The sequence below is a fragment of the Nelusetta ayraudi genome, unplaced genomic scaffold (assembly GCF_046127955.1).
Source record: "Nelusetta ayraudi isolate G7.1 ecotype Tasmania unplaced genomic scaffold, CSIRO-AGI_Nayr_v1 ptg000031l, whole genome shotgun sequence".
NCBI lineage: Eukaryota > Metazoa > Chordata > Actinopteri > Tetraodontiformes > Monacanthidae > Nelusetta > Nelusetta ayraudi.
Genome location: NW_027466081.1, coordinates 654,149 through 677,415, shown reverse-complemented (window position 1 = coordinate 677,415; position 23,267 = coordinate 654,149). Strand labels below are relative to the sequence as shown.

Genomic DNA, 23,267 nt, shown 5'->3' with positions numbered 1-23,267 from the left:
TCTGTGATAAATGAAGTTGGTAAAACAAAATGATTCGTTTTTAAATTTAGCTCGGAAGAATAAACCAAGTCGTCTTCAACCACTTAGAAAACAACGATTACTTTTCTTGGCAAGCACCGAGACGTAAATACGCTATTCTTTAACACAATTCTGTAAAATAATTTCATGCTAATTAAAATAGTCAACTACATCCTGTTAAAATAAACATTCCTGAAAACGTTTTTTTGTACCCCCCGGCTTCTACGTCATTTCACTGCGACCGTCAGCGCACCTTATTGTTAAGTTAAAACTCAAAAGTAGACAAAACGTGATAAACGTCGATTCTTATACTAAGATAAAAGTACAACATAAATTTAAAGAAATCCTGGCTTAATCACAGACAAATATTTATACAAAAATATACATAACTGAATATTCAGTATGAGATACAAATAGTTTTATTCATACTTATTTGCATAATCAAGTATTTTCAGTTCTCAGGTTTTGATGGAAACTCTTATTTTGAAAATAATGCAATCGGAAATCACATGTTAGTAATGGCAACTTGATGCCGGTCTTAGCCGGATGCTGATGCGGATCTTCATCTGCAGACTTTCCGTAATTCGGGACGTCTCTGGTCCAAGGTAAGAAAACAGTTATTTGCACATGGAGTGAAATACTTGTAAATATGAAATACTGTTATTTTGCGTGCAACAAATTTTCGATTGCCTAATGTCATGATTAAGCTGAGTGGGATTGGCTCCCAAGTTGTGATAGTTTCAGCTAACTAGGTCCAAAGCTTGTTAGCCCAGTGACTGTGGAGCTTGTCTTGTGTCTTGTGAAAAAGGACCATGTCTGGGAAATCTAAGACATGAGTGTTAGCACATTTGGAAATAACATATGAGCACGATCCCCTAACTAAAGAAACCCAGCCAAGTGCATTGACACTCGCAGAGGCTTTGAGTTGATACTGTTCACAGTTCCATTTGGCGGTCTTGCCTAGATAACAAGACCAGATCTTCAATGTCCAGCACTACTTCCTGTATCCGTACGACCCTCATCATATATAGGCGTTTTCCTACGATTGTTACGGAATGCCAATGCTACATGTCAAGCTGCACATTAAAACTACTGGCAGGGTGGGCGACAGATGATTCTAAGGCCTCCCTTTCTTGTTCTTAATTACTTGATGTTGTGTAATGGGATTTTATATTCACCAGTCACCGCGCAAATTGACGAATATTTTTCATAGTTTGATTTGATTTACCTGTGGAAGAATGTATCCTGTCACAAAAGCCATAGAGCTCCCTGGGTATAGTGACAACACCCTGTGGCCACATGATGCATCAGTTTTTAGCAAGCGGCTAAAAACCTGAGTGGATTTCTAGAACGCTGCAAATATTAATTCTTCTTTAGAGACGGCATTTCTTTTGTGTCTGCGATTTTGCTCGTACTGAGGATGGGATTAAGAAGAAAGATTTGACATTGGGGTTGTTGCATCAGACCTGAAAGCTGCATTCATTCAAAGCTCTCCATTCATTCCATAGGATTCATATTCTTGTCCAGTATTGACAAACATCACTGGAATTGTCAATTGGAAGAAACAAGTGTTAATTTGGGACCAACAGTGACACATTTTTTTTTTTTTTTAATTTACACAAATTACTGTTACACTAAATTAATGTTGTAATGAAACTAGGGCTGTCCCGATCCGATATTGATATCGGATATCGGTCCGATATCAGCCAAAAAAGGAATATCGGATTACATCGGACGTCATCTTAAGTCGCCGATATTAACACTCCGATAGAAAGCAGTCCATTCTACTCCGGCGAAAAAAGAATCTCCACATCATGCTCGGACTGCAGAAAGTGGAGATGGAGGAGTCAGGCTCATCACGAGTTTAGTTAACTGACAATATTGTTTTGTTGTTTTTTTTTTGTTCCTGCTCTCAGTTGTTTTCAGAATATACGAGCAGTAAACTTGTTAATTTGTTGTGAATTGTTTGCACTATAAGTTATTTGAGTCGTTGTTCACGGCCTCCTGAGTTTGAAAAAAAAAAAAATTGTTCATAATAAGTGGTATGTTCTCCAATACAACTGTTTCTGACTCTTATTCTCTGTTTGAGTAATATCACTAGATGCTGCCTTTTTTAACACTCCACACTACAGAATAAATAGTGAAAGTATGTTTCATTTGTAGCATGCGGTATCGGTATCGGTATCGTATCGGAAGTGAAAATATAGTATCGGGATAGCCCTAAATGAAACACGCAACCGGTTAGACCACCTTTGCCATCCGGCAACGGGAACTCAGGGCCGATGGGACAGTCGGCCTGTTTCTGGATCTCGTGTTCAGGTGGCATTATTGCAGCCACACCCTCACCCCAAACTGATCATGACAAACAAGCCTTGGGAAAACGCAGACTAAGGACACCTGCAGTAATTGCCACGTGACATGCCGTGCCTGGTATCCAGTGCTAACAGCTTGTGCAGCAACACACCTGCTGGTATGTAATTGAAGGGGGGTCTGAGAGATGCACATCTGTCCAGAAGGATAAATGAATGACCAGCGGTTTGAGTGGTGAAGGTGACCGTGACTGTATCGACCTGCTGCTGTTTGAATGTATGTTTGATCGGCGATGTTGCACAGTTCAATACAAAGTGTTTTTGGGATTACTCCATAAAAGTAATGCAACTACTGGTTACTGATTACTCCTTAAAAACGTAATCTAATTACTTATTTAACTACTTTGTTTTATAAGTAATCCATTACTAATTACTTTTGTAAAAAAAAAAAAAAGAAAAGAAAAAGATAAACTAACAGTTGCTCAGTGCTTTGGAATGAACTTTATTGAAGTACAAAGTTTGCAATTCCAAATATTGCCTCTGTCCTCTTAGCACGGATGAGTGTTTGCTCTCTGAACACAAACTGCGCATTTCACAGAACAACCTCATGTGCAGCGCCGGTGCCTTTTGCACAGCCCATATTGTTAACATAATTAGAAGCGCAGTAGTTAAAATATCTCCCCCAGTGCGGAGCACTGCTGACTCACTCGTAAAATATGGCTTTCAAGAATTTATGAGGTTCCACGTGGATATTTTCCACATAACGTAACGCGCAACGAACCACAACATTCTTTGATTTCGACGAGATGAAATGAAAATTATGTTTGCATTTCCAGCTATCGAACGCGATCGCTTGTTTTGGTGCGTCGTCGCATATCACTGATGTTGCATGCACAGCTGGATCATCAATCTGCAACGTTGTTTTTTTTTTTCTAAATCTCAGACATTTTGTGAATAATAATAAGACAAAATAAGACATTTTTAGCTTGAAAAATATTTCGAAAAAGTAACGGAATTGTTACTTGATAAAGTAATTATGATATAATTACCATTTTTGCCACAGTAATCCCGCTACATTACTCCATTACTCAAAAAGCAGTTTAATTACAGTAGTGGATTACTTAGTAATAGATTACTCGCCAAAAACTGGATGCAAAGACGGGAATGTCAAAGTTCTGGGAAAGCGCTCGAAGTCTGACCTGACTGTAAATCGGACCTCCGCCGTGCTTTCTGGTTGCATCTCCCAGGTGCGCAGTGGTCATACCTAAGGACTGACGATGAGCCGCAAGGTTTCCCCCAGGAGTCAGCGGCCTGCCGGGGGGCTGCTCCTGTGGGCCCTGGTCTTCTCTCTCACGCTGTCCCAGGCGGTTTTAGCCGAGAGCCAAGACTACTACGAGCTTCTGCGAGTGGCCAGGGATGCCTCAGTCCGAGAGATCCGGCAAGCTTTCAAGAAGCTGGCGCTCATAATGCACCCGGATAAAAATCCTGTGAGTTACTTAAAAAAAATGTAATCGCACGAACGCCTCTAAACAAAGCCGGACTCGAATCGACGCCGCTTTTTTGGTTTTCGTCGTCTTCTAGGGTGACGCTTCCGCCCATGAAAAGTTCCTGAAGGTCAATCGAGCCTATGAAGTTCTGAAGGACGAAGACCTCAGAAAGAAATACGATAAATACGGAGAGAAAGGCTTGGACGAGCAGCAGAGCGGCGGGCGCTACGAGAGCTGGAACTACTACCGATACGACTTTGGTTCGTCTCCGTCGCAATCACGGCAACGTTTACGATCCTGATGAGATGGTCGCGGTTCTTGAAGCTGAAACCTTTCAAAATCTTTGTTGTTTTTTTTTGTTGTTTTTTTTGACTAGGTATCTACGATGACGATTTGGAGATCGTCACGTTGGACAGTGGAGACTTTGGTAAGAACGAGGGCCCACCTGACTGACTGGTTTTACGGTGAAACGAAATGGTCCCAGTGAAAGATGGAAAGCAGCACAGTATAAATGACTTGGATGCTCCATTCACTTCAGTCTTTTTTAATATTGTTTTGTTATGGGTCATGAATCTTAAAATTGTCAGAATGTTAATGTTTCAATCATTGTCATTTGAATTCACATTTCACTGCTATCGCAAAGAAGCGGTTGATTCCATGTCATTTCATTGCACTCGGGACATTGGATGGTGGAACCTTACCGTCAAGTGAGCTGTGATTTAAATTTCACTCAGAGCTGCTGACCACATTGAAAATCATTTTTTTTTTTTTTTTTTGTAACTAGAATCATTTCGTTTTGATGTCAGGCAAAGTTGTATGACAATCAACGAGAAGAGCTGCCCACAGCCTTTCAGACAGTCTCATAAGTCATTACAGCATCATTGGTGCTTTTTCTGCCCAGGATGTGTCAAAAAGAGAGTAAACAAACAATCACAAAACATTACTTTTGTATAAATTAAACTTAGGCTCTGCGTCAGTTACATAGTTAAGACTGTGTGTGTGTGTGTGTGTGTGTGTGTGTGTGTGTGTGTGTGTGTGTGTGTGTGTGTGTGTTTCAGACGCGGCAGTCAGCTCTGGAGAAATCTGGTTCATCAACTTCTACTTCCCAAGATGTTCACACTGCCACCAGCTGGCTCCAACGGTACGAACACTCATTCAAAAAAGTAAAAAAAGATTGACTCATTCACAGCTTCAGCGGTTAAAAAGCTGTTCCACTGTCCACTGACATCAGTGTGGAGGCGAACGTGAACCGGCTTCAGTGTGCTTGAAGGCAGTGGTTCTCAGCTGGCGGAGTCTCAGGACTCGCATCATGTTTTTTTTCCCTCATCATGATGTCATGAAGTCACGACCCAAATTTATTCCACAAAAACAAAAAACGCCAGCCCACTTTCTATCATGTCTAGTGAATTAATGAATTACTGAAATGATGGAATTGAATTGTGTGTCCTGCAAAATAAATGCCCAATATTTTCTCTATAACTATACACTTCCGGTCGAAGGTTTGGCCACATACTTCTGATTTAATGGTTTTTCTTTCATTTTTCATGACTATTTACATTGCAGATTGTCACTCAAGGCATCAAAACTATGAATGAACACATATGGAATATGTATTAAGCAAAAAAATTGTGTAATCACTCAAACTTTAGGTAAAAATTTAGGTATTTTACACGTTTTTCTTTTGCCGCATTAATCCACGTCTTGGTCATATATTTAATGCCTTCAGTATGAATCTACAGTGTCTAAAGTAGATGCACTGGTACACTGGTAGTGTACGTGAATGTGTTTTAAAAAAAAAAAAAAAAAAAAGGAGGGAAGCCGCGACCCACTTTTGGGTCACGACCCACCAGTTGAGAAACGCTGCATTCCGGTCCCTGCGAACGCTTGGCCTCGCATCAATCAATTCCTGATCGACTGATCCCCTTGATGAAGAGAGGAAGGTGATCATCTGATCATTTCAACAGCAAGGAAGCGATGAACTTAACATATATGGAACATTTATTCAGTCGTTCATCCGTCTTCTTTTTTTCCGATGACTCAATATCCTGAAGTGTCAATGCGACTAAACGGGGAGAGAAGGGGCATCGTCTGTGACTGTGGGGGAGAAGTGTCACTGATGTCTCTCGTCTCTGACTGTCTCTCAGTGGAGGGAGTTTGCCAAGGAGATGGACGGCGTCATCAGGATCGGAGCGGTGAACTGTGGAGACAACAACCACCTCTGCAGGAGAAACGGCATCACCAGCTACCCCAGTCTCTTCATCTACAGAGCTGGACAGGTCCGGATTGATTTTATATTATTTAAAAATGGTTTTACAGTTGATGTTGCAGTTGGCGATTAGCAGTTAGCGAGTGTGTTCAAGTTAAATTTAGGACGCATGAGTTTGATATTTCACTGTTGCCTCCCAAGATGCTCACACTGTCACCAGCTGATCAAAACTGACTGTCTCATTATCAAGCAAGAACGTTTGGTGTTCGTACACTGCATCGAGGGTCCAGTTCGTGTCAAGTTAACGTGTTAAAAGTTGGTGTAAAATGCTGCTTGTTTAAGTTTGCCTCGTTTGTTACCGCAAACGTTTTCTATTTGTCTTCTCAGAAGTCGGAGAAGTTTACCGAGGAGCGCTCCAAAGACAACCTGCTCCGCTTCTCCATGCGCTTCATCACAACAACCGTCACTCAGCTCTGGCAGGGTAAAACCAACTCGCGTCGTCGCTCCCCCGTATTTGTTTTTTCTTTTCCAATAGCCATTATTCCAAATGAGCAACGACGAATGGCAAGGATGGTTTGATGTGTGGGTGTGGCTGTGTTTTCCCAAGGCAACGTGTTCAAAGAGATAGACAGCGCCTTCGCATCTGGGTTTGGATGGCTGATCACCTTCTGCTTTGACGTCGGAGGTAACGAACAAATACGATTATTTTTCTGACAACCACAAAGACGCCACATATTTGGGTTTTCGCCGAGATTATTGGACAACTCTGTGCCGGTTCAAAATGGAAAGCCGATCCTGCAGCAATAGGAGAAATGACAGAGGGGGAGAGAGAGGTTGCGTGTAAAGAGATATGACTCTGCTTCAGGATCACCTTAAATTACTTTTTAAGCTTCGAGAAAGCAATAATAGTTTTAATGCGTGACAGACCAAGTCCAGACAGAAAGACCATGGTTACACAAAGCCATTCTGATGTAATTACCATTTTTGCCACGGTAATCCCGTTACATTTCCTCTCAAAAAGCACTTTAATTACAGTAGGGGATTACTTAGTAATAGATTACTTGCCAACACTGTGGACGACATTCTAGACTGTATACCAAAAAAGACTCAGAGTTCCTGTAAAGCTGACAGAAATGTGCAGTCAGTCTCTCCTGCCATCATGACCGCTGTCCTTCTCTCCTGGTTGCTTCTCTCCTGGTTGCTTCTCTCCTGGTTCCTTCTCTCCTGGTTCCTTCTCTCCTGGTTCCTTCTCTCCTGGTTCCTTCCCTCCTCTCCTGGTTCCTTCCCTCCTGGTTCCTTCCCTCCTGGTTCCTTCTCTCCTGGTTCCTTCTCTCCTGGTTCCTTCCCTCCTGGTTCCTTCCCTCCTGGTTCCTTCTCTCCTGGTTCCTTCTCTCCTGGTTGCTTCTCTCCTGGTTCCTTCTCTCCTGGTTCCTTCTCTCCTGGTTCCTTCTCTCCTGGTTCCTTCTCTCACTTCCTCTCAGATTGTCTGGAACCAAGAACGAGACAAAAACTGGCCGGAATGTTGGTAAGGAAACTTAAGTGTTTAATTACTCAGTCATAGCTAAAGCAACAGCAAGTCTGATTGTTTCTCTCGTTTTCAGTGTAAGCCATGCAGCGATGGCATTGGTCTTAAGGATAATGATGAGCCTTGACAGGGCAACTGGTTCTTGTGTCATTAGATTAGTACTTGCACTGTTTCTTTAATCCTTTTTTATTTATACTTTATGATTTAAAAAGAAACAAAAAAACACAGCATACATATATGTATACCCAAAACGGACTATTACATACAGAATGCGCGTGAGTGTCTTTTTCTGACTAAGTCACACTCGTAGCCTGTTTCCGATGGCATTGCATTGAACACTGCGCTGTTAGGTGCCGCAATAAAAGGCCATGTTTGAAATTGAATGGCCCACAGAGCAGCAGGCTTGTTGTTCACTCGTCGATTCATTTACTTTCAGTGCGTTCCAAAGCAGTGGTTCTTAACTGGTGCCGGGTCTCAGCCCACATTGCTTTTTTCCATATCATGAATCGTGACCCAAATTTATTCAACAGAAATAAAAACCTCACCTTTCTGTCGTGTCTAGTGACTAAATTATTGAAATTATTGAATTGCGCGATGTGTCCGGCAAAATAAATGAATGGTGAATAGACATTTTTTTTTCTATAAATATATATATATATATATATTTTTTTTTAAGTCCACTATTTTTAAAACAAAAACAAAAAAGGGGGGAAACTGCCCACGAAGCCACGACCCACTTTGGTGTGGAGAGCCACCGTTTGAGAAACGCTGTTCCGATGGTCTGATCCTCGCACTGTGTGTCATGTGTTGCTCAGGACGGGCTGGTGAAGGTGGGCTGGATGGACTGCGCTACAGACGCACAACTCTGCGACAGCTTCCAGGTGAGGCTTCGTCACCCACTGGGAATGTTTTGCTGCGGCAGTGATTAGGATGCAGCGTGAGCTCCTGAGAGATCAGTTCAACGTGAAATACCTTCGCTTGGCCGGGCGTCGCCAATAACACTCATTTATATCACACGGTATTGAAGATTTGATTCGGCACAAGGTGGCAGTACACCTGAATGATGATGATGATGATGATGATGATGATGATGATGATGATGATGATGATGATGAGGATGAAGGATATTTTGGCTATAGTTTTCTCAAGTTGCATACACTGAGCCCAGCGTGTGCGCTGTTTCATTGTAGCGCATTGGACGTCAGTATGCATGCCGATGGGAAAAAGCACGAGTTGTCATCATCCTAACTTATTTATCTGTGATTGTCAGGTTTCCAATGGGGCGACAGCTTTTTTCCCACCTGGGAGCTCCCTGGACCAGCAGGGGAGTGTGTTGGTAAGAAGCACAGCACGCCACTGTTGTACGAGTCAGTGGTGATGCGTCGTTGCGCTACGGAACTGAGTCGATGTGCTTCTCTTCTCAGTGGCTCAGCACCCTGGACTGTAGAGAGATTTACGGCCAGGTCCTCGACCACCTGCCTGATCTGCAGCCGCTGACCGGAGACACTTTTCAGGTTAGGAGAGCCACAGTTCACGACTGCGTGCACCAACCTTAGACCCTGATGCAGTGCTGGCACTCAGCTGGGGGGGCGGGGGGGGGGGGGGGGGGGGGGTTGATTGAAAAAAAAAAGCCGATGTGAAAAGTGTTCGTCCAGAAGACGTTGGATTTAATGAGTTTGTAGCACAACTGTAATTACTGTGTTATTACTTTTGGCTAACCCAGCCTTTGTACTTCATATGGGGTTAATATGTGAAGGTGATTTTTTCTAATACTAATGTTTTAACTTGTGTGTGTGTGTGTGTGTGTGTGTGTGTGTGTGTGTGTGTGTGTGTGTGTGTGTGTGTGTGTGTGCGCGCGCGTATTTTCCCACTTACTGTCGCTTGTAGTAGGCTATGGCCACTGCTGAGAAGCCAGTCCCTCAAAATGTAATGTTCTGCAATCATTGCGATGAAAGTTTTGTTTTTTCCGACATTGCGCTATCAACACAGACGTTTGCGTTGATAGTCTGCCGTGATAATTCATTTGCCTCTGGCGCACAGTGGAGCGGATAAGATTAAAACCCCACCGGGACTGGATGAACGCGTCGAAGCGGTCTCCACTGATAAGTAGCACACTGGCTGAACTTGCACACAAGGTCCTGTCAAACTCTTTCTTTTGGCGTTATCTCACCCTAAATAGCGACAATTGTTAGCTCGGTGTCCAAAGATAAACCAAAGCAGTGGCCGCTCATGTCATTTATCAGAGAAGATTTTGTTTCTTGTTTCCAAATTTGAAATGGCACATTTTGTTTTTGAATTTGTGTCTAACTCCTTATCCCCTAGCATAAGCTAGCCCGTCATCGCTGGCTGGTGAGCTTCACCTACGGCGGCGGCGGCTCCACCAACGAGTACAAGAAGCTGCAGGCTCTCCTCCGCAACGACAACATCCAGGTGCGGCACCAAGCCTGTTCTCCGTCGGTCCGAGCGGCCCGACCCGGTGTCAGACCGAGTGTTTTTGCCCCGCAGGTCGGCAGAGTGGACTGCATAGCAGACACGCAGCTGTGCCAGTCTCTGTACATCCTGAAGCAATGCGTGGCCGTCTTCAAAGGCCTGGGCATCCACGACTTTGAGATCCACCACGGTGAGTAGCAGCCAGGGTTTGTGCTCGTTGTTCAAATTCACTCTTAGTGATTGTTTTCACTCCTTCGTCTGCATCTTTTTCATTCACCAGCAATCCCTTTGCTTTGTCTTGTATTGTTAACATTTTTGGAAAACTTCGAGTTTGCAGTATTTATCCAAAGGGGCCAGTGTATGTCTTTATAGATGGATGCGTGCATGTTCTGTGTTGTGTGTGTCTCGCTTTTTTTTCTTCCATAAATCATTCCTAACCACTCATTTCAATTCATAATTATAAACTCACTGTTTAGACTTATAAAATCAGCTCTTTTTTTTTAAAACTAATGCAGTGGTTCTCAACTGGTGGAGTCTCAGGACCCACTGTTTTTTCCTTACAACGAAGTTGCGACCCAAATTAATTTCACGCAACTCAAATTGAATCCACAAAAAGGAAAATATTGGCTCACTTTCTACAAATGATGGAATTGAATCGTTTGTCCTCCAAAATAAATGCCCAACATTTTCTCTGTAAATATATCAAATAAATATAAGAAGATATAAAAATCCCTTCAAAAGAAAAGTGCACATGAAGCCGCAACCCAATCAGAACGGCTGCGGGTCGCGAGCCACCAGTTGAGAAACGCTGCTCTAATTTCAACATGTGCTCAGTTGACTGTCAATGAAAACCAAATTGAAGTGCATATGAAGTGACAGAGAAAAATACTTTTTGTTCTCTGTTCAATAATCCACTATTTCTTAATTCAAATTGAATGCTGATTCATTTTTTTTTTTCCCCCCTCGCTGTTCTGTCTTTTGTGACGGTGTTGTGTCTCCAAGGCAAAGATGTGTTGTACAACATTGTGAGTTTTGCGAGGGACAGCGTCCGCGCTCACGTGACGACCCTCCGGCCCGACAACTTTCCGTCGGACAGAAAGGAGCCGTGGCTGGTCGACTTCTTTGCTCCCGTTTGTACACTTTCAATTACTTTGCACGTCATCGCGCGGAAGCCTCCTCGTATCGGTGTTTTTTTTTTTAAAAACGTTTGGGCCTCGCACGGCAGCACATCCTCGCCCTGACGGGAGCGATTCTCGCAGCGCCGGCTCCCTGTTTGCTTTCGAGGCTGGCAGAGTTAGTCTCGCCCTGCAACACAAACGCAGCTAAAGACACACGCGAGCGAAATCTTTCATTTCCATCGACCTGTAAATTGTCGGGCAGCGCTACAAAGTAATTGTCCCATTATACACAACCAGTTCGACTTTGGCCACACCTTCTCATTTATTTAATGGTTTTCCTTTCGTCAACAGTGTGCGATGTTCTCGATAGCTGTGGTTTCCGTGACAGTTTTTCCGCGAAATAAAAGCGATATTTCGAAAATTTCGACAGATTACAATTGCGATTTGCGGGTGTTTCCATTGAATGGTGTGAAGCGCGTAAGACGTAATTCTCGTTAAAATCCCGCGAGATTTTTTTTTACGGTAATCACGCTAGCTTTTGTTTGTTTACGTTTGTTTGCCGTCCAAAATGGTTGTTGTACTTTTCTCTTTGATTGCTAGTAAAAAATATTCCATCTCCTCCTCCGTGCAAACTTAACGCGCTATTTTTCTCTTGAAGTGAACTGGTCACGTGACCCCGTACGTGTAAATGCGAAAAGTGTTTCCATGACACTTTTTCGAGATATCTCCACATCGATACGTCTGAAAAACCACCTCATGAGAGCGTAAAAACCTTTCAGCCATATTTTTTCGAAGTTTCGTGTTTCCATTACCAGTTTTTTATTGCGATATTTAGGGTTTTGAGCAATGCTAGGGGTAACGGAAACGCAGCTACTGAAGGCATCAAAACTATGAGTGAACACATAGGGAATTGTGTAGTAACAAAAAGAAGTGGTGGAGTCTCAGGACCCACAGTTTTTATTCCTTGTCATGACGTGAAAAGGACCCAAATTTATTCTACCAAAATAAAATCGCTATTTCGCCTACTTTGTATCACGTCTTGGTAAATAAATGCTTGAAATTACTGAATTGAATTGTTTCCTGCAAAGTAAATGTTCAACATTTTCTCTATGAATGAAAATGTTTCAAAAATCCCTTTTAAAAAAAGGAAAAAAAAAAAAAAAAAAGGTAAACTACCCACGAAGCCGTGACCCGTACGGAATGATTTTTCTTTGCCGCACAGTTTCATATCTCGCTCATATATTTGATGTCTTCAATACGTATCGACAATGCCAAAAGTAGTAAAAATAACAAAAAGACATTGCATGGGAAGGTGTGCCCAAACTTTTAACTGGTCGTGTTTTTGTTTTTTAGTAAACACAAATCAAAACCTCATGGAAAGTGAAATAATTTGATTCTCAAATGTGCTGCCGTTTTGCGAAAAAAGTGGCAGGAATCCAATCAGAGCGCAGAATGTATCGAGCCCTCCACCTCTGAACAGCGCCTCATCTTCAGACTTCCTTCAAGAAGACGTGCCTGCCTGTGCCGATCTTTTCAATATCAGCCGCTTCTCTGAGTGCCGTTCCATGTCGCGTCTCTGCAGTGGTGCCCTCCGTGTCGAGCGCTTCTGCCCGAGCTGAGGAAAGCTTCCATCCAGCTGGCCGGACAGATGAAGTTTGGAACCATCGACTGCACCATCCATCACAACCTCTGCTCCACGGTGAGGACACCTGTAGGAATTTTTGACTTTCTCATTGGATCGCAACATAAGAAAACCGAGGGAAGAATTGGTGTTACAGTGTAACGACTTGCTCTTCGTTTTAGACCTTCAAGTTGGACAAAAGTGTGACGTCAACCAGAGACCGATACTTATTTGTCTCTCCTTCTATTTGTTATTTCTTTCTTTTAGTACAACATCCAGGCCTATCCGACGACGGTCATCTTTAACGGCTCCTCGGTGCACGAATATGAAGGGCACCACTCAGCTGACGGCATCCTCGAGTTCATACAGGTATCAGCACCACTGCTGCTTTTTTTTTTGGTAACACTTTATAATAAGTACACATTATAATAATATTACGCATTAGTTAAGCAGTAATAAAAACTGAATGCGTCATTTATAAAGCAGGTTTCTGACATGACTGCTCATTAGTATGTAGTCTCCAAACACAGTTACAAAATCTGTTGGAGAATACATTGCGGACTTTTTATAAAACAGCTACTAACACATTCACTCACCATCGAGCATGCTGTCGATGAGCTTATTAATGAAGAGTAAATCATTTATAACTGTTCATAAACGATATACTTGCAAGTATTCATATCAGAAACATGCTTTATAAATGATGCAGTCAGTATTTATTACTGCTTAATTAACGCTTAATAATGTGTACTTATTATAAAGTGTTACTCTTTTTTTTTTTTTTTTTTTTACTGTTAAACAGTAACACAGAGGGGGGAAAACAAACAACAGCACACCTCTGACTAACATAATGAGGTTTGGTCTCTGCAGGATCTAGTCAGCCCGTCGGTGGTCGTCCTGGATCCTTCAAGCTTTGCGGACAAAGTTAAAGGTGAGATGGACTGCAGCAGCACCACCGTGCAGAAGCGACTCTGTTGGTTTCACACACTCAATGGTTGGAAGTGCAGTATGTCGTTCTTTGTTTTGTTTTTTCAACCATTGGAACATAATGGCGTCAAATTGCTATTAAAATGTAATTTCACCTTGTGAAGTTTTATGTTTTATATATCATTTGCTATGGAAGTCTTTTCAGAATACACATGCAACACAAGTGTTTATTATTAGTGGAGGCCAAAATTGTCATTAAAAAAGTTTCAAGTAATTGTTCATTTTAAAAATCTATTAATTTTTTTTTTTTTGTTTTGAATATTGTTACAATGACACGGTATCATAATTGTAAATGCTAATTGTCCACTTGAGGATTTTAGGGGTTTCAAGTTTCTCTTTTTTCTGAAGTACACCCATGCTTTAACGGATCGGACCTTTGCTTTGTTGTTGTTTGATAAAGCATCTTCTGTCTTCTGCTCCGTCCACCGATTTACTGTTTTGTCTCCTGTTGTCGGTTCCAGGGCGAAGCGAAGGACAATACTGGGCCGTGGATTTCTACGCTCCGTGGTGCGGCCCCTGCCAGGCCCTGCTGCCAGAGTGGAGACGCATGGCCAGGGTACAACGCAAATGCACAAGTCATACAAAAACAAATGAAATCCTAATATCCTTAATGGGTAAATGGCAGCCATGCCGCTGACTTAGTGCACCCAGTCCCAAAGACATAAACTCACATGCACACCTTCACAGGCTCATTAAATGTCACATCCTCCTGTTTTAGTACATATGGTACAATTTCAAATCATGTTGCATAACTTTTTTTTTTTTGTTGATTGTGTAACACATGGACAGTGCTATATTTTGTATTGTGAATGAGGCATCACCCAGTGGTTATAGTCTACTTTATTCTAGTGGCTATAGTCTAATTTTCCCCCATCCCAGCCTCGTACACGTCTGTCGGGCGGCAGCTGCTTCAAAACAAGACAGAATAAGAACCACCGTCAGGCTCAGTAATGCATTAAGTGTAATGCATCTACATGTCAGTGAGCGACATGAAAGACTGATGATGTATCGTCAAGATATACAACAGCTGGACTCTAATTAACTGACCAACAGCGGTCACAAGTCAAACTTGTTAAAGTAAAGAAAAATGAAGAAATAATGAACACACTTGTAAAAAACAAAACAAAACAAAAAAACGTTTCAGCAAGTCAAGTGCAAAAAGTGGTGCAAACACGCAAATGAATTCTCTGAAGTGGCACTAAACTCTCAAACAGATCAGAACATAAAACGGGAAAGTTAACGTTGTGTCAAAAAAACAAAACCAACAACATGCTGATATGTATCATAGTGGTTGTACGGTAATTCGTGACTTTTCTAGTGGTTATACAGCTTACACCTGCTTTACAGGCCCGCTGGGCCGACTTTATATCCATTACAAGTCACCGAAGTGGGGAAATTTCATTTATTTTTTTGGGATAAAATTTGAAGGTAGAAAAACGCCACACAGTGGGGGCAACAACACGGTGGTGCAGCTGTTAGCACTAGCACCTGTTTGCAATGCTCTTGCTGTGTCTGTGTGGGTCGGGTTATCTCCGGGTACCAATACATCCATCTCCATGTCCATGCATGGTTCTCCAGTGGGGCCCCCATGACCCCGAGTTCGGGAGCAGCGCTGATGGAAGACAGAATGAGCGCTTCGTAGTGTCACCAACTTGTTTCCAGAGCTGAATAGTTGAGCAGTTCACAGTGTGGTGATTTTTTATGTAACTTAGGTAAATATAACCTGTTCGGATCTGTTTGATTTCCCTATTCATTATTTACTGTGCGGGATAAGTCAGCTTGCGTTGTTATACACTTGTATTAAGGCTCTTCATTTGAATTAAGCTCGATAAGCTCAGAGATTTAGCACTAGCTAAATACAAACTCTAGTGGCGTCACACGCCCTCGTTGTATGTTTTACTTTAACTTCCTGTTCTGGCCACGACGGTTCCACCATCAAGTCGCTGCATGCGACTCTCCTCCTTCCTCTGTAATTCACATGGGGGGGAAAAAATGCAGGAGGCTGCCGACGTGTCGGGCGTGTGTGTTGAAGGAAAGATTGAAGAGGAGTTGGCTGCCGCCGCCGCTGCACCATTGTTGTACATGTGTGATAATTGTGCCCTCTAGTGGTGACATATTTTAATTCCTCTGCGTTTTTTTTTTTAGGACTGCTCGCATTTCAGTACTCACCGATACCAATGTTGAGTACTTGATAAGACCTTTACACAAAAAGAATTACTTTGATGTTTTTTTTCTTCCCCACAAATGTTCTGTTATTTAAAGAACATTCCTCAGCATGTTTTCCCCAAACAAGCTTCACTGCAACACACTGTCATATACTCCCATACATATATACAACTGGTATCTGTATTTCGTGAGTACGACTAGAGCACTCAACCCCAGTATCGGTTCCAATACCCAATACTGGTATTGATATTGGTGCAAACATTTTGACTTGTTGGGCCACAAAGGGTTCTAAAATTCACCAGGGGGCGCTGGAGCAGCAGCAGATGGATGGAGTGTTTTGGTGACCCACCTCATGGGAGAAAAAAAAAAATATCATGGGATATGTGCTTTAATGTCTATTGAAAATGAACAAGCCCCACTGTATTTTGCTCTTTATTGAAATGACTCTTAAAACACTGGAAAAAAGGACGAGATACAGCTATTTTATAACACTTACGATGATATAATTTCTTCAAGTTCGGCGGGCCTGGTTGAAAAGCTTAATGGGCCGCATATGGCCCCCGGGCCGTAGCTTGCCCATGCCTTGTTATAGACGGTCATCGACTAATCCGTGTGTGTGTGTGTTTCCTCTCAAGCTGCTCTCAGGTCAGATTCTGGTCGGCTCGGTTGACTGCCAGCGTTTTCAGTCCTTCTGCCAGGGTCAAGGCGTGAGGGCGTACCCCGAGATCCGCCTGTACCCCGACAACGGCCGGCAGCCCGAGCGCTTCGTGTACGTACTCGGCTCACGCTGTCGCTGCTGCGTTATTATCTTTGACACACTGCTCGCATTCCAACACGTCCTCGCTGTCGACAGGCTGAGATCCGGGGATTGAATGCGATTTAATATTTTTCTTTAAGGCGACGTTGAGTGTCTTGAAATGAATAAAAACTAAAAAAAAAATGTACAATATTATTATTCAATATTATTATCACTGGCAAACTTTGAAAACAAAAAGAATCACTTCAAATACAAAGTTGCAGAACAATAACAATAGCAAAAGCAGTCAGCAGTACTTAACAATTATTTTATTTTATTTTATGTACTTAAATACTTCATATAAACCTATCGCAGACTCTGCTAATTCTAAAAATGTAGCGACAAGCAAATGTAAAACAAGAGGCAACAACAGGCAAGTCGCTCCTGTGTTCTGACAAATTGTTTCAGTTGTATTCTTCCTGGACAATGGATAATTTTTGTATTGGGCAAAAAAAACTTACAAAACATGTCTTATCATCACTCAGCCTGAATAGAATAGAATAGAATTTCCTTTATTGTCATCATACATGGTGCGCGACAAAATTGCAGCAGCATCCTTTATAAAGCGCATATACATTTAAAACACAACATGAAAGCATGAAAAAAGTGGCTGTGAATAGGTCGTTTGGAACAGCCCACTCCATACTCTTGGTCAGCCGCTCAGTGCTAGCGCCACCTAGTGGGGAAAGGTGGCTACTAGCTCTCATGCAATGACGCCTTGCCTAACATTAAAAAAAAAAAAAAAATGACTGCATTTAGACGTGTCTATGAATCATCAGGGCCCCTACATATGTACGACAGGGCAGCAGAATCCTCTCGGCTGGTTTCAGCACTGTAATGAGGACAAAGCCAGAGCACCGAGAAATATACAAGTTCGAATTCCTTTCGTACTTCGCTTATCGGTTGGCTTGACAGTAGCGCAAAAAGACGTGTAATAGAGCTGAAAAAGTCAGTTTTTGATGGTGGGCCTCCTCTTAAGTCTCTTCAGTGTTTCATACATCTGTTGGTCTCTGTCCCTTCAGGAGTTACAACGGTTGGCACAGAGACGCCCAGTCACTGAGAGCCTGGGCACTGAGGTGAGTCGCTAACACTAGGATGGACTGGGGCTTTAGCTTTTTTTTATTTTTTTATTTTTTGATAGTTCTTTGAATGTTTATGTTCACCTGACGTGTTCTGCTTGTGCGTCAGTTCTTTACCGCGAGCGTCGGTGGACCTGACGCCAGCCACCTTCAAGTCTTTAGTTCTGTCCGGCCAAGATCACTGGATTCTGGATTTTTACGCCCCCTGGTGTGGACCCTGTCAGCACTTCGCCCCAGAATTTGAAGTGCTAGCGAGAGTAAGTCAAACAATTATTTATTAAAATAAATTCAAAATGTGTGTGTAGGTTTCTGTTAATCGACAGCCCAGGTGACATCAGATCGACTAGACGAGACTTGAGCTTTTGAGGCGGCGTCATGAAAAGCCAGCGGGAGACCTGTTGTCGATGTCTCAGCGCTGTCTAACGGATGGATGTCTTTTGAATGTGACCGACAGATTCTGAAAGGAGAAGTCCGAGCGGGGAAGCTGGACTGTCAGGCTTATCAAGAGACCTGCCAGTCAGCAGGAATCACCGCCTACCCCACCGTCAGGTTTTACCCCTACCTGGGAACAAGACGAGTAAGAGCGAGCAGCACCAGCAGAAACCTTTGATTTGTGAAAACCGAGCGTGTAGCGCAGGAGGAACGAGGCTGAAATCTTTTTAAAGGTCCAGTGTGTAACATATATATATATATATATACACATATATACATATACATATATATATATATATATGTATATACATATATACGTATATACATATATATATATGTATATACATATACATATATATATGTATATACATATATATATATATATACATATATACATATACACATATATATGTGTGTATGTATATATATATATATATATATATATATATATGTATATATACATATATATATGTATATACATAAACCAACAAAGAAGAAAGTGGACGTGGTATCCAGGTTTGGGTGCGCAAGGCCACCGTAATTTACTGGCACGCTCAGGAGTGGGCGGGAGCGTGAAAGACGCTGCAATCTAAAATGTATCCACTTGATGTCGCAGTTTCCTCCTCAAAACCTCCAAATACTACACACTGGAGCTTTAAGGCTCATTTGAATCTGAGTGTTCCTCCTCGCGTTTGTTTCTCTCTTGCACGGATAAGCAAGACGTCTCTGAGCACTTCCCAGTTCACAGGCAAGACTTATCGGCCTCTTGTTTTTGTCGACAGCATGCAAAAAGCGGGGAGCACATCAACAGCAGAGACGCTAACACGATCGGCGACGTTGTCAGAGATCGACTGGCGCAGCTTTCGCCGCAGCTACACAGCAGCCCGAAGGTAACAGAGGCGCAGGTCGCTTCTATGGCAGAGTCAGCGTAGAGGCCACTACGAGATTTATGACCTCTCTCTCTCTCTGCAGGACGAGCTCTGATGGTCCCGGAAAGAACCTCAATCTTCTGGCTGAGGAACAGAAGTGGACACGACTGGTTTAGCACAAAGGTCGACTATTGAATTGAACACTCCTTTGTAGAAGACGGTGAGAGGTGAACACTGACTGCTCTGTGCCAAATGTACTGAAATACTTCGGCCCTCCTTTGAATTTGTTACTTGGTCTCAAGTTGTTTGTATTTACTCTATGAAGTAAAACTGCGGGGCACTTTGACGGCATACTGGCTGACGCATCGAGTCGCAAAACACTACGCACACAACCAAATGGTGACATACTGTATTTTATCGTGTGAACTTTTTAGAATAAAACCCTTTCTCAAAAGTTTTTCAAAAGTGTCTTGATCTTCTTACGTTGAGGTTTTTACTGCCGAAAAGGTCTTTTTCTCTTGTAAGGATCAGTCTTATAGCTGATGTCATACGTGGTAGAAATGATGTGACGGTTTCCAACAAATGCCTAAAATGCATTTTTTTTTTTTTTATAATCTTGCGTTATTGTTTGAAGACTATGACAGTCAACGCATCTGTTCTTAAAGGTGCCATAATATGGCCATTTCCAGATTTACTGCTACCACTTACTTACTTTACTCACTACTACAACAGCATTTTGATTTACATTGATGATAATAACGTAATTAACTGGAGTCAGGAAAAATTACTTTAGCTTCAGGCGGACTGCAAGACAGTGAGCGGTTCTAACGGTTCTCTCATGCACTTATCAAAATATCAGTTTTTGATACACAGGTTAGGAATTAACTTCTAAAATTGACGTTGTCTGGCCTTGGACGAGGCAGCGTGAATTGTCTGTGGAAGCTGTGTGGGGATTCCAGAGATGAGCTAGTAATGACACTAGGTGGCACACCTCTCCAGTTTAGCGAGACGCTAGCTTAAACCTGGGGAAACTTGTTTCAAACGCTGTTTTATTACAAATACACGTGCACTTTCTGCCGAACGTTTTTTTTTTTTTTTGACGGCTACCAATTAGTTGATAATAATTTTCTTTTACTGACCTTAAACAGATAAATAAAGTTAAAAACAACCATATAAATACAGGATCCCATATTGTGCTTTAAGCTTAATACTGATTTAACTCTGGCCGTCTGAGGAGAAGATGCTGGAGTCCCGATGACGTGGGACACTGCAGACACGTCACCTACTAAAGTTTCCTCATCTGTCAGTCTTCACGAAATGATACTTTTTAAACGAGCTAAGTTTAAAAAAAAAAAAAAAAAAAGGGAAACGCAACCTCTGTTATATTATGTTGTACACCTGGGAGAAAAGCTTTATGACAGAACCGGAACACTTTAGCCTCATCAAAAGTTTCTATTATAAAAAAAAATCTAATGAGGTTAATTGAGATGTGTAAAACATTAAATTCGTGAAAGTCCGCTGTTGACGTGCGCGCGCGCGCGCGTAAGAGAGCAACCGTTTGCGCTGTAATTGGATTAATTACCGTCGTTACTTTCCACTTGTGAATATCTCTCCACCTCCACCTTCCCGCCCTCTCCGTTTTCCCCCCCCTCTCTCTGTTTTGTGGGCAGCTGGAGGTCAGCATTGACGCAGCGCTGCTCCACAAGCCCCCGAGACCACTTACTGTGGGCGTTCAGCCGTTTACTGGTGTGACATGAAGTGGAAAGTGAAACACAAGCAGATGTATTGTGGGAACTCTTGGGTTTCTTCTTCTTTTTGTATTTATTTATTCTTTTGCTCATTGGCTTTAAAGTCATTAGCTATTATATCATAAAACATTGAAGCAGACCAGAATTTATTCAAATACCTGAGGATGACGTAACCGCTGTGGATGGAGCAGGGAGTCTGGACCACACACTTTGATAAACACTGGGAAAAAGTGAAGCGATCGCACAACCATAAAGTCACTCCTCTGATTCAAGGGCACAGTCACTCTTTTCTGTTTGCAAAAAAACATGACTGTGTTTTTTGTTTTGTTTGCAGACGGTACAGAGAGACACTCGCCATGGTCGAAATTACTATGCAAAGACGGCTGGATGTTGTGCAGGAGCAGCCTGAGAATGTCCGATCAAATCGGAGCCAAAATTATATCGCCGTTAAAAGCAAAGCAAAGCAAAGCAAAGCAGCGAATGGAACACAGGTCGAATTCCACGCAACATTGAAAGTTCAAGGGGGAAAAAAAAAAGAAAAAAAAGAAAGAGCATTGATTTGTCTACAGTGGTAACTGTGGTTAGTGCTGTTGTCTCATAGGAAGGAGGTTGTGATTCCATTCCAACCCCTTCCAACCTCTTTCTGTTTTCCCTTTTGCCTGTGAGGTACTTTCCAGGTCCCCCAGCTTCCTCCCACATTCCCAAGACATGCACATTACACTAACTGGCAAGTCTAAACTGTCCATTGGTGTGAGTGAAAACACAAGGTAAGGTCATCCGGGGTATGACCTTACCTTCACCTATATATACTCATAATTTATACACATATATACACATGTAAACACGCTGATATATACACACATATATGTACATATGAGTGTATTTACACACACGCTTGTATGTACTGTGTGCAAAAATACAATGTATGCATGTAGTCAAGGTTTTTCTGAAGTCATGGTCGTCTCATCTGATCTCTCATCTGCCTCACAAATCCCGTCAATGTTCTCCTTACCTTTGAAGGACAAACATTCTTATCCAGGGGTGGGCAAACTTTTTGACCGGTTGGTCACAGTGGGTTCTAAAATCTGGCAGAGGGGGGGCGGAGCAGGAGCAGATGGATGGAGTGTTTTGGTGAGCCACCTCATAGGAGGAAAATATATATCATGGGATATGTAGCAAACGTGCTTTGAGCTCAATTGAACACGAACAAAAGCGTGAGGACAAAATACAATGCGTCTTTGAAGCCCCACCGTATTTAGATTTTTATTGAAACTAAGTAAAGATGGTAAAAAACAGCTATTTTATGATTGACTTACTTTTAATAGAATGTCTTCAAGTTCGGCGGGCCAGATTAAAAAGCATAATGGCCACATATGGCCCCCAAACCGTAGTTTGCCCACCCCCGTTCTAATCCCAACTACGTGCTGCTCTTCGGAGCTGAGCAGAGAGCGTGCTCTAGAACGACGGAGGAGAGTTTTGCTTGCCACTCACTGCTGAAATTGCTTGAGCGCTGGTGTGATGGCGTGGTGGAGGCAGGACCCAGAATGCAGCCAAGTCGGGGTTGCAGGAGAGAGAAACTTTATTTTAAACAACAAGCAAAAACCAAACTAAGGTTGCCCTTAAAAGGGAAAAAGTTTTTTTCCCTTTTAAGGGAAAAAAAGACCTGAAAAAGCACCAAAACTAAATGCTATGAACGGACAACAACAGGAAACAACAACAATGTTCCGACAAGGACGGAAGTAAACAAGGACTATTTATACAAGAGGGCAGAGGAACACAGGTGAGAACAATCAAGGTTCGGGACTGACAACAGGACACGGTTGACAAAAATCAAGGGGCGACAAAAAAAGGCGGGAAAACAGAAAAGGGACGTAAGCGCGGAAAAACACGGCGGCGCAGTGGTTAGCGCTGCCGCCTCACAGCAAGAAGGTCATGAGTTCGATTCCGGGTCCTTACTGTGTTTGCAGGTTCTCCCCGTGTCCGTGTGAGTTCTCTCCGGGTTCTCCGACTCTCTCCAAAAACATGCACGTGAGGGGAATTGGGAACTCTGAATTGTCCCAGAGGATGCAAGTGGTTGTTTGTCAATGTGATGAACTGGCGACTCGTCCAGGGTCCCACCCTGCCTTCGCCCTATGACACCTGGGATGGGCTCCAGCTGAACCCCGCAACCTTAAGTGCAGGAATTAGCGGGTCATTAAAATGTGTGGACACACAAACAACAGATGGTGATAGCTGGTGATCGGGTCTCTCGCTGTCAGTTCGAGGACCTGGGGTAAAAGCATCTGGAGCGTGAATTCCTTGAGTTCCCGAAGGTCTTAGTAGAAGCACTCAGTGATGATTTCCTCATCACCTCCAACAATTTATTGACACAACATCTAACAGCGGTGGTGAATAAGTGCTGCAGGTTTAAAAAAAAAAGAAAAAAAAAGCATAGTACACAATTCAAATATACACACTACACATCAACAGTCAAAAA

At 42.5% G+C, this 23,267-nt stretch overlaps 1 protein-coding gene across 2 annotated transcripts; it reads left to right on the top strand.

Annotated features, from left to right (window-relative positions):
- The first annotated feature begins 494 nt into the window (after positions 1–494).
- dnajc10 (DnaJ (Hsp40) homolog, subfamily C, member 10) lies at positions 495–19,461 on the top strand. Of its 2 annotated transcripts, XM_076030742.1 has the most exons (25): positions 496–623; positions 3,575–3,814; positions 3,909–4,074; positions 4,191–4,241; positions 4,873–4,955; positions 5,959–6,090; positions 6,408–6,501; positions 6,628–6,705; positions 7,502–7,545; positions 8,361–8,426; positions 8,816–8,881; positions 8,970–9,059; positions 9,868–9,975; positions 10,051–10,165; positions 10,978–11,105; positions 12,676–12,792; positions 12,982–13,083; positions 13,585–13,645; positions 14,163–14,257; positions 16,503–16,636; positions 17,686–17,739; positions 17,852–17,999; positions 18,197–18,319; positions 18,957–19,064; positions 19,147–19,461. In XM_076030742.1, exons 2-25 carry the CDS (start codon positions 3,605–3,607, stop codon positions 19,156–19,158), a joined length of 2,385 nt encoding a protein of 794 aa, XP_075886857.1. In that variant the 5' UTR covers positions 496–623; positions 3,575–3,604; the 3' UTR covers positions 19,159–19,461. The 2 variants fall into 2 exon arrangements, with proteins under 2 accessions (XP_075886858.1, XP_075886857.1); XM_076030743.1 differs by lacking the exons at positions 18,197–18,319; positions 18,957–19,064; positions 19,147–19,461 and adding an exon at positions 18,081–18,179 and having other exon boundaries at positions 495–623; positions 17,852–18,039.
- Positions 19,462–23,267: the final 3,806 nt, after the last annotated feature.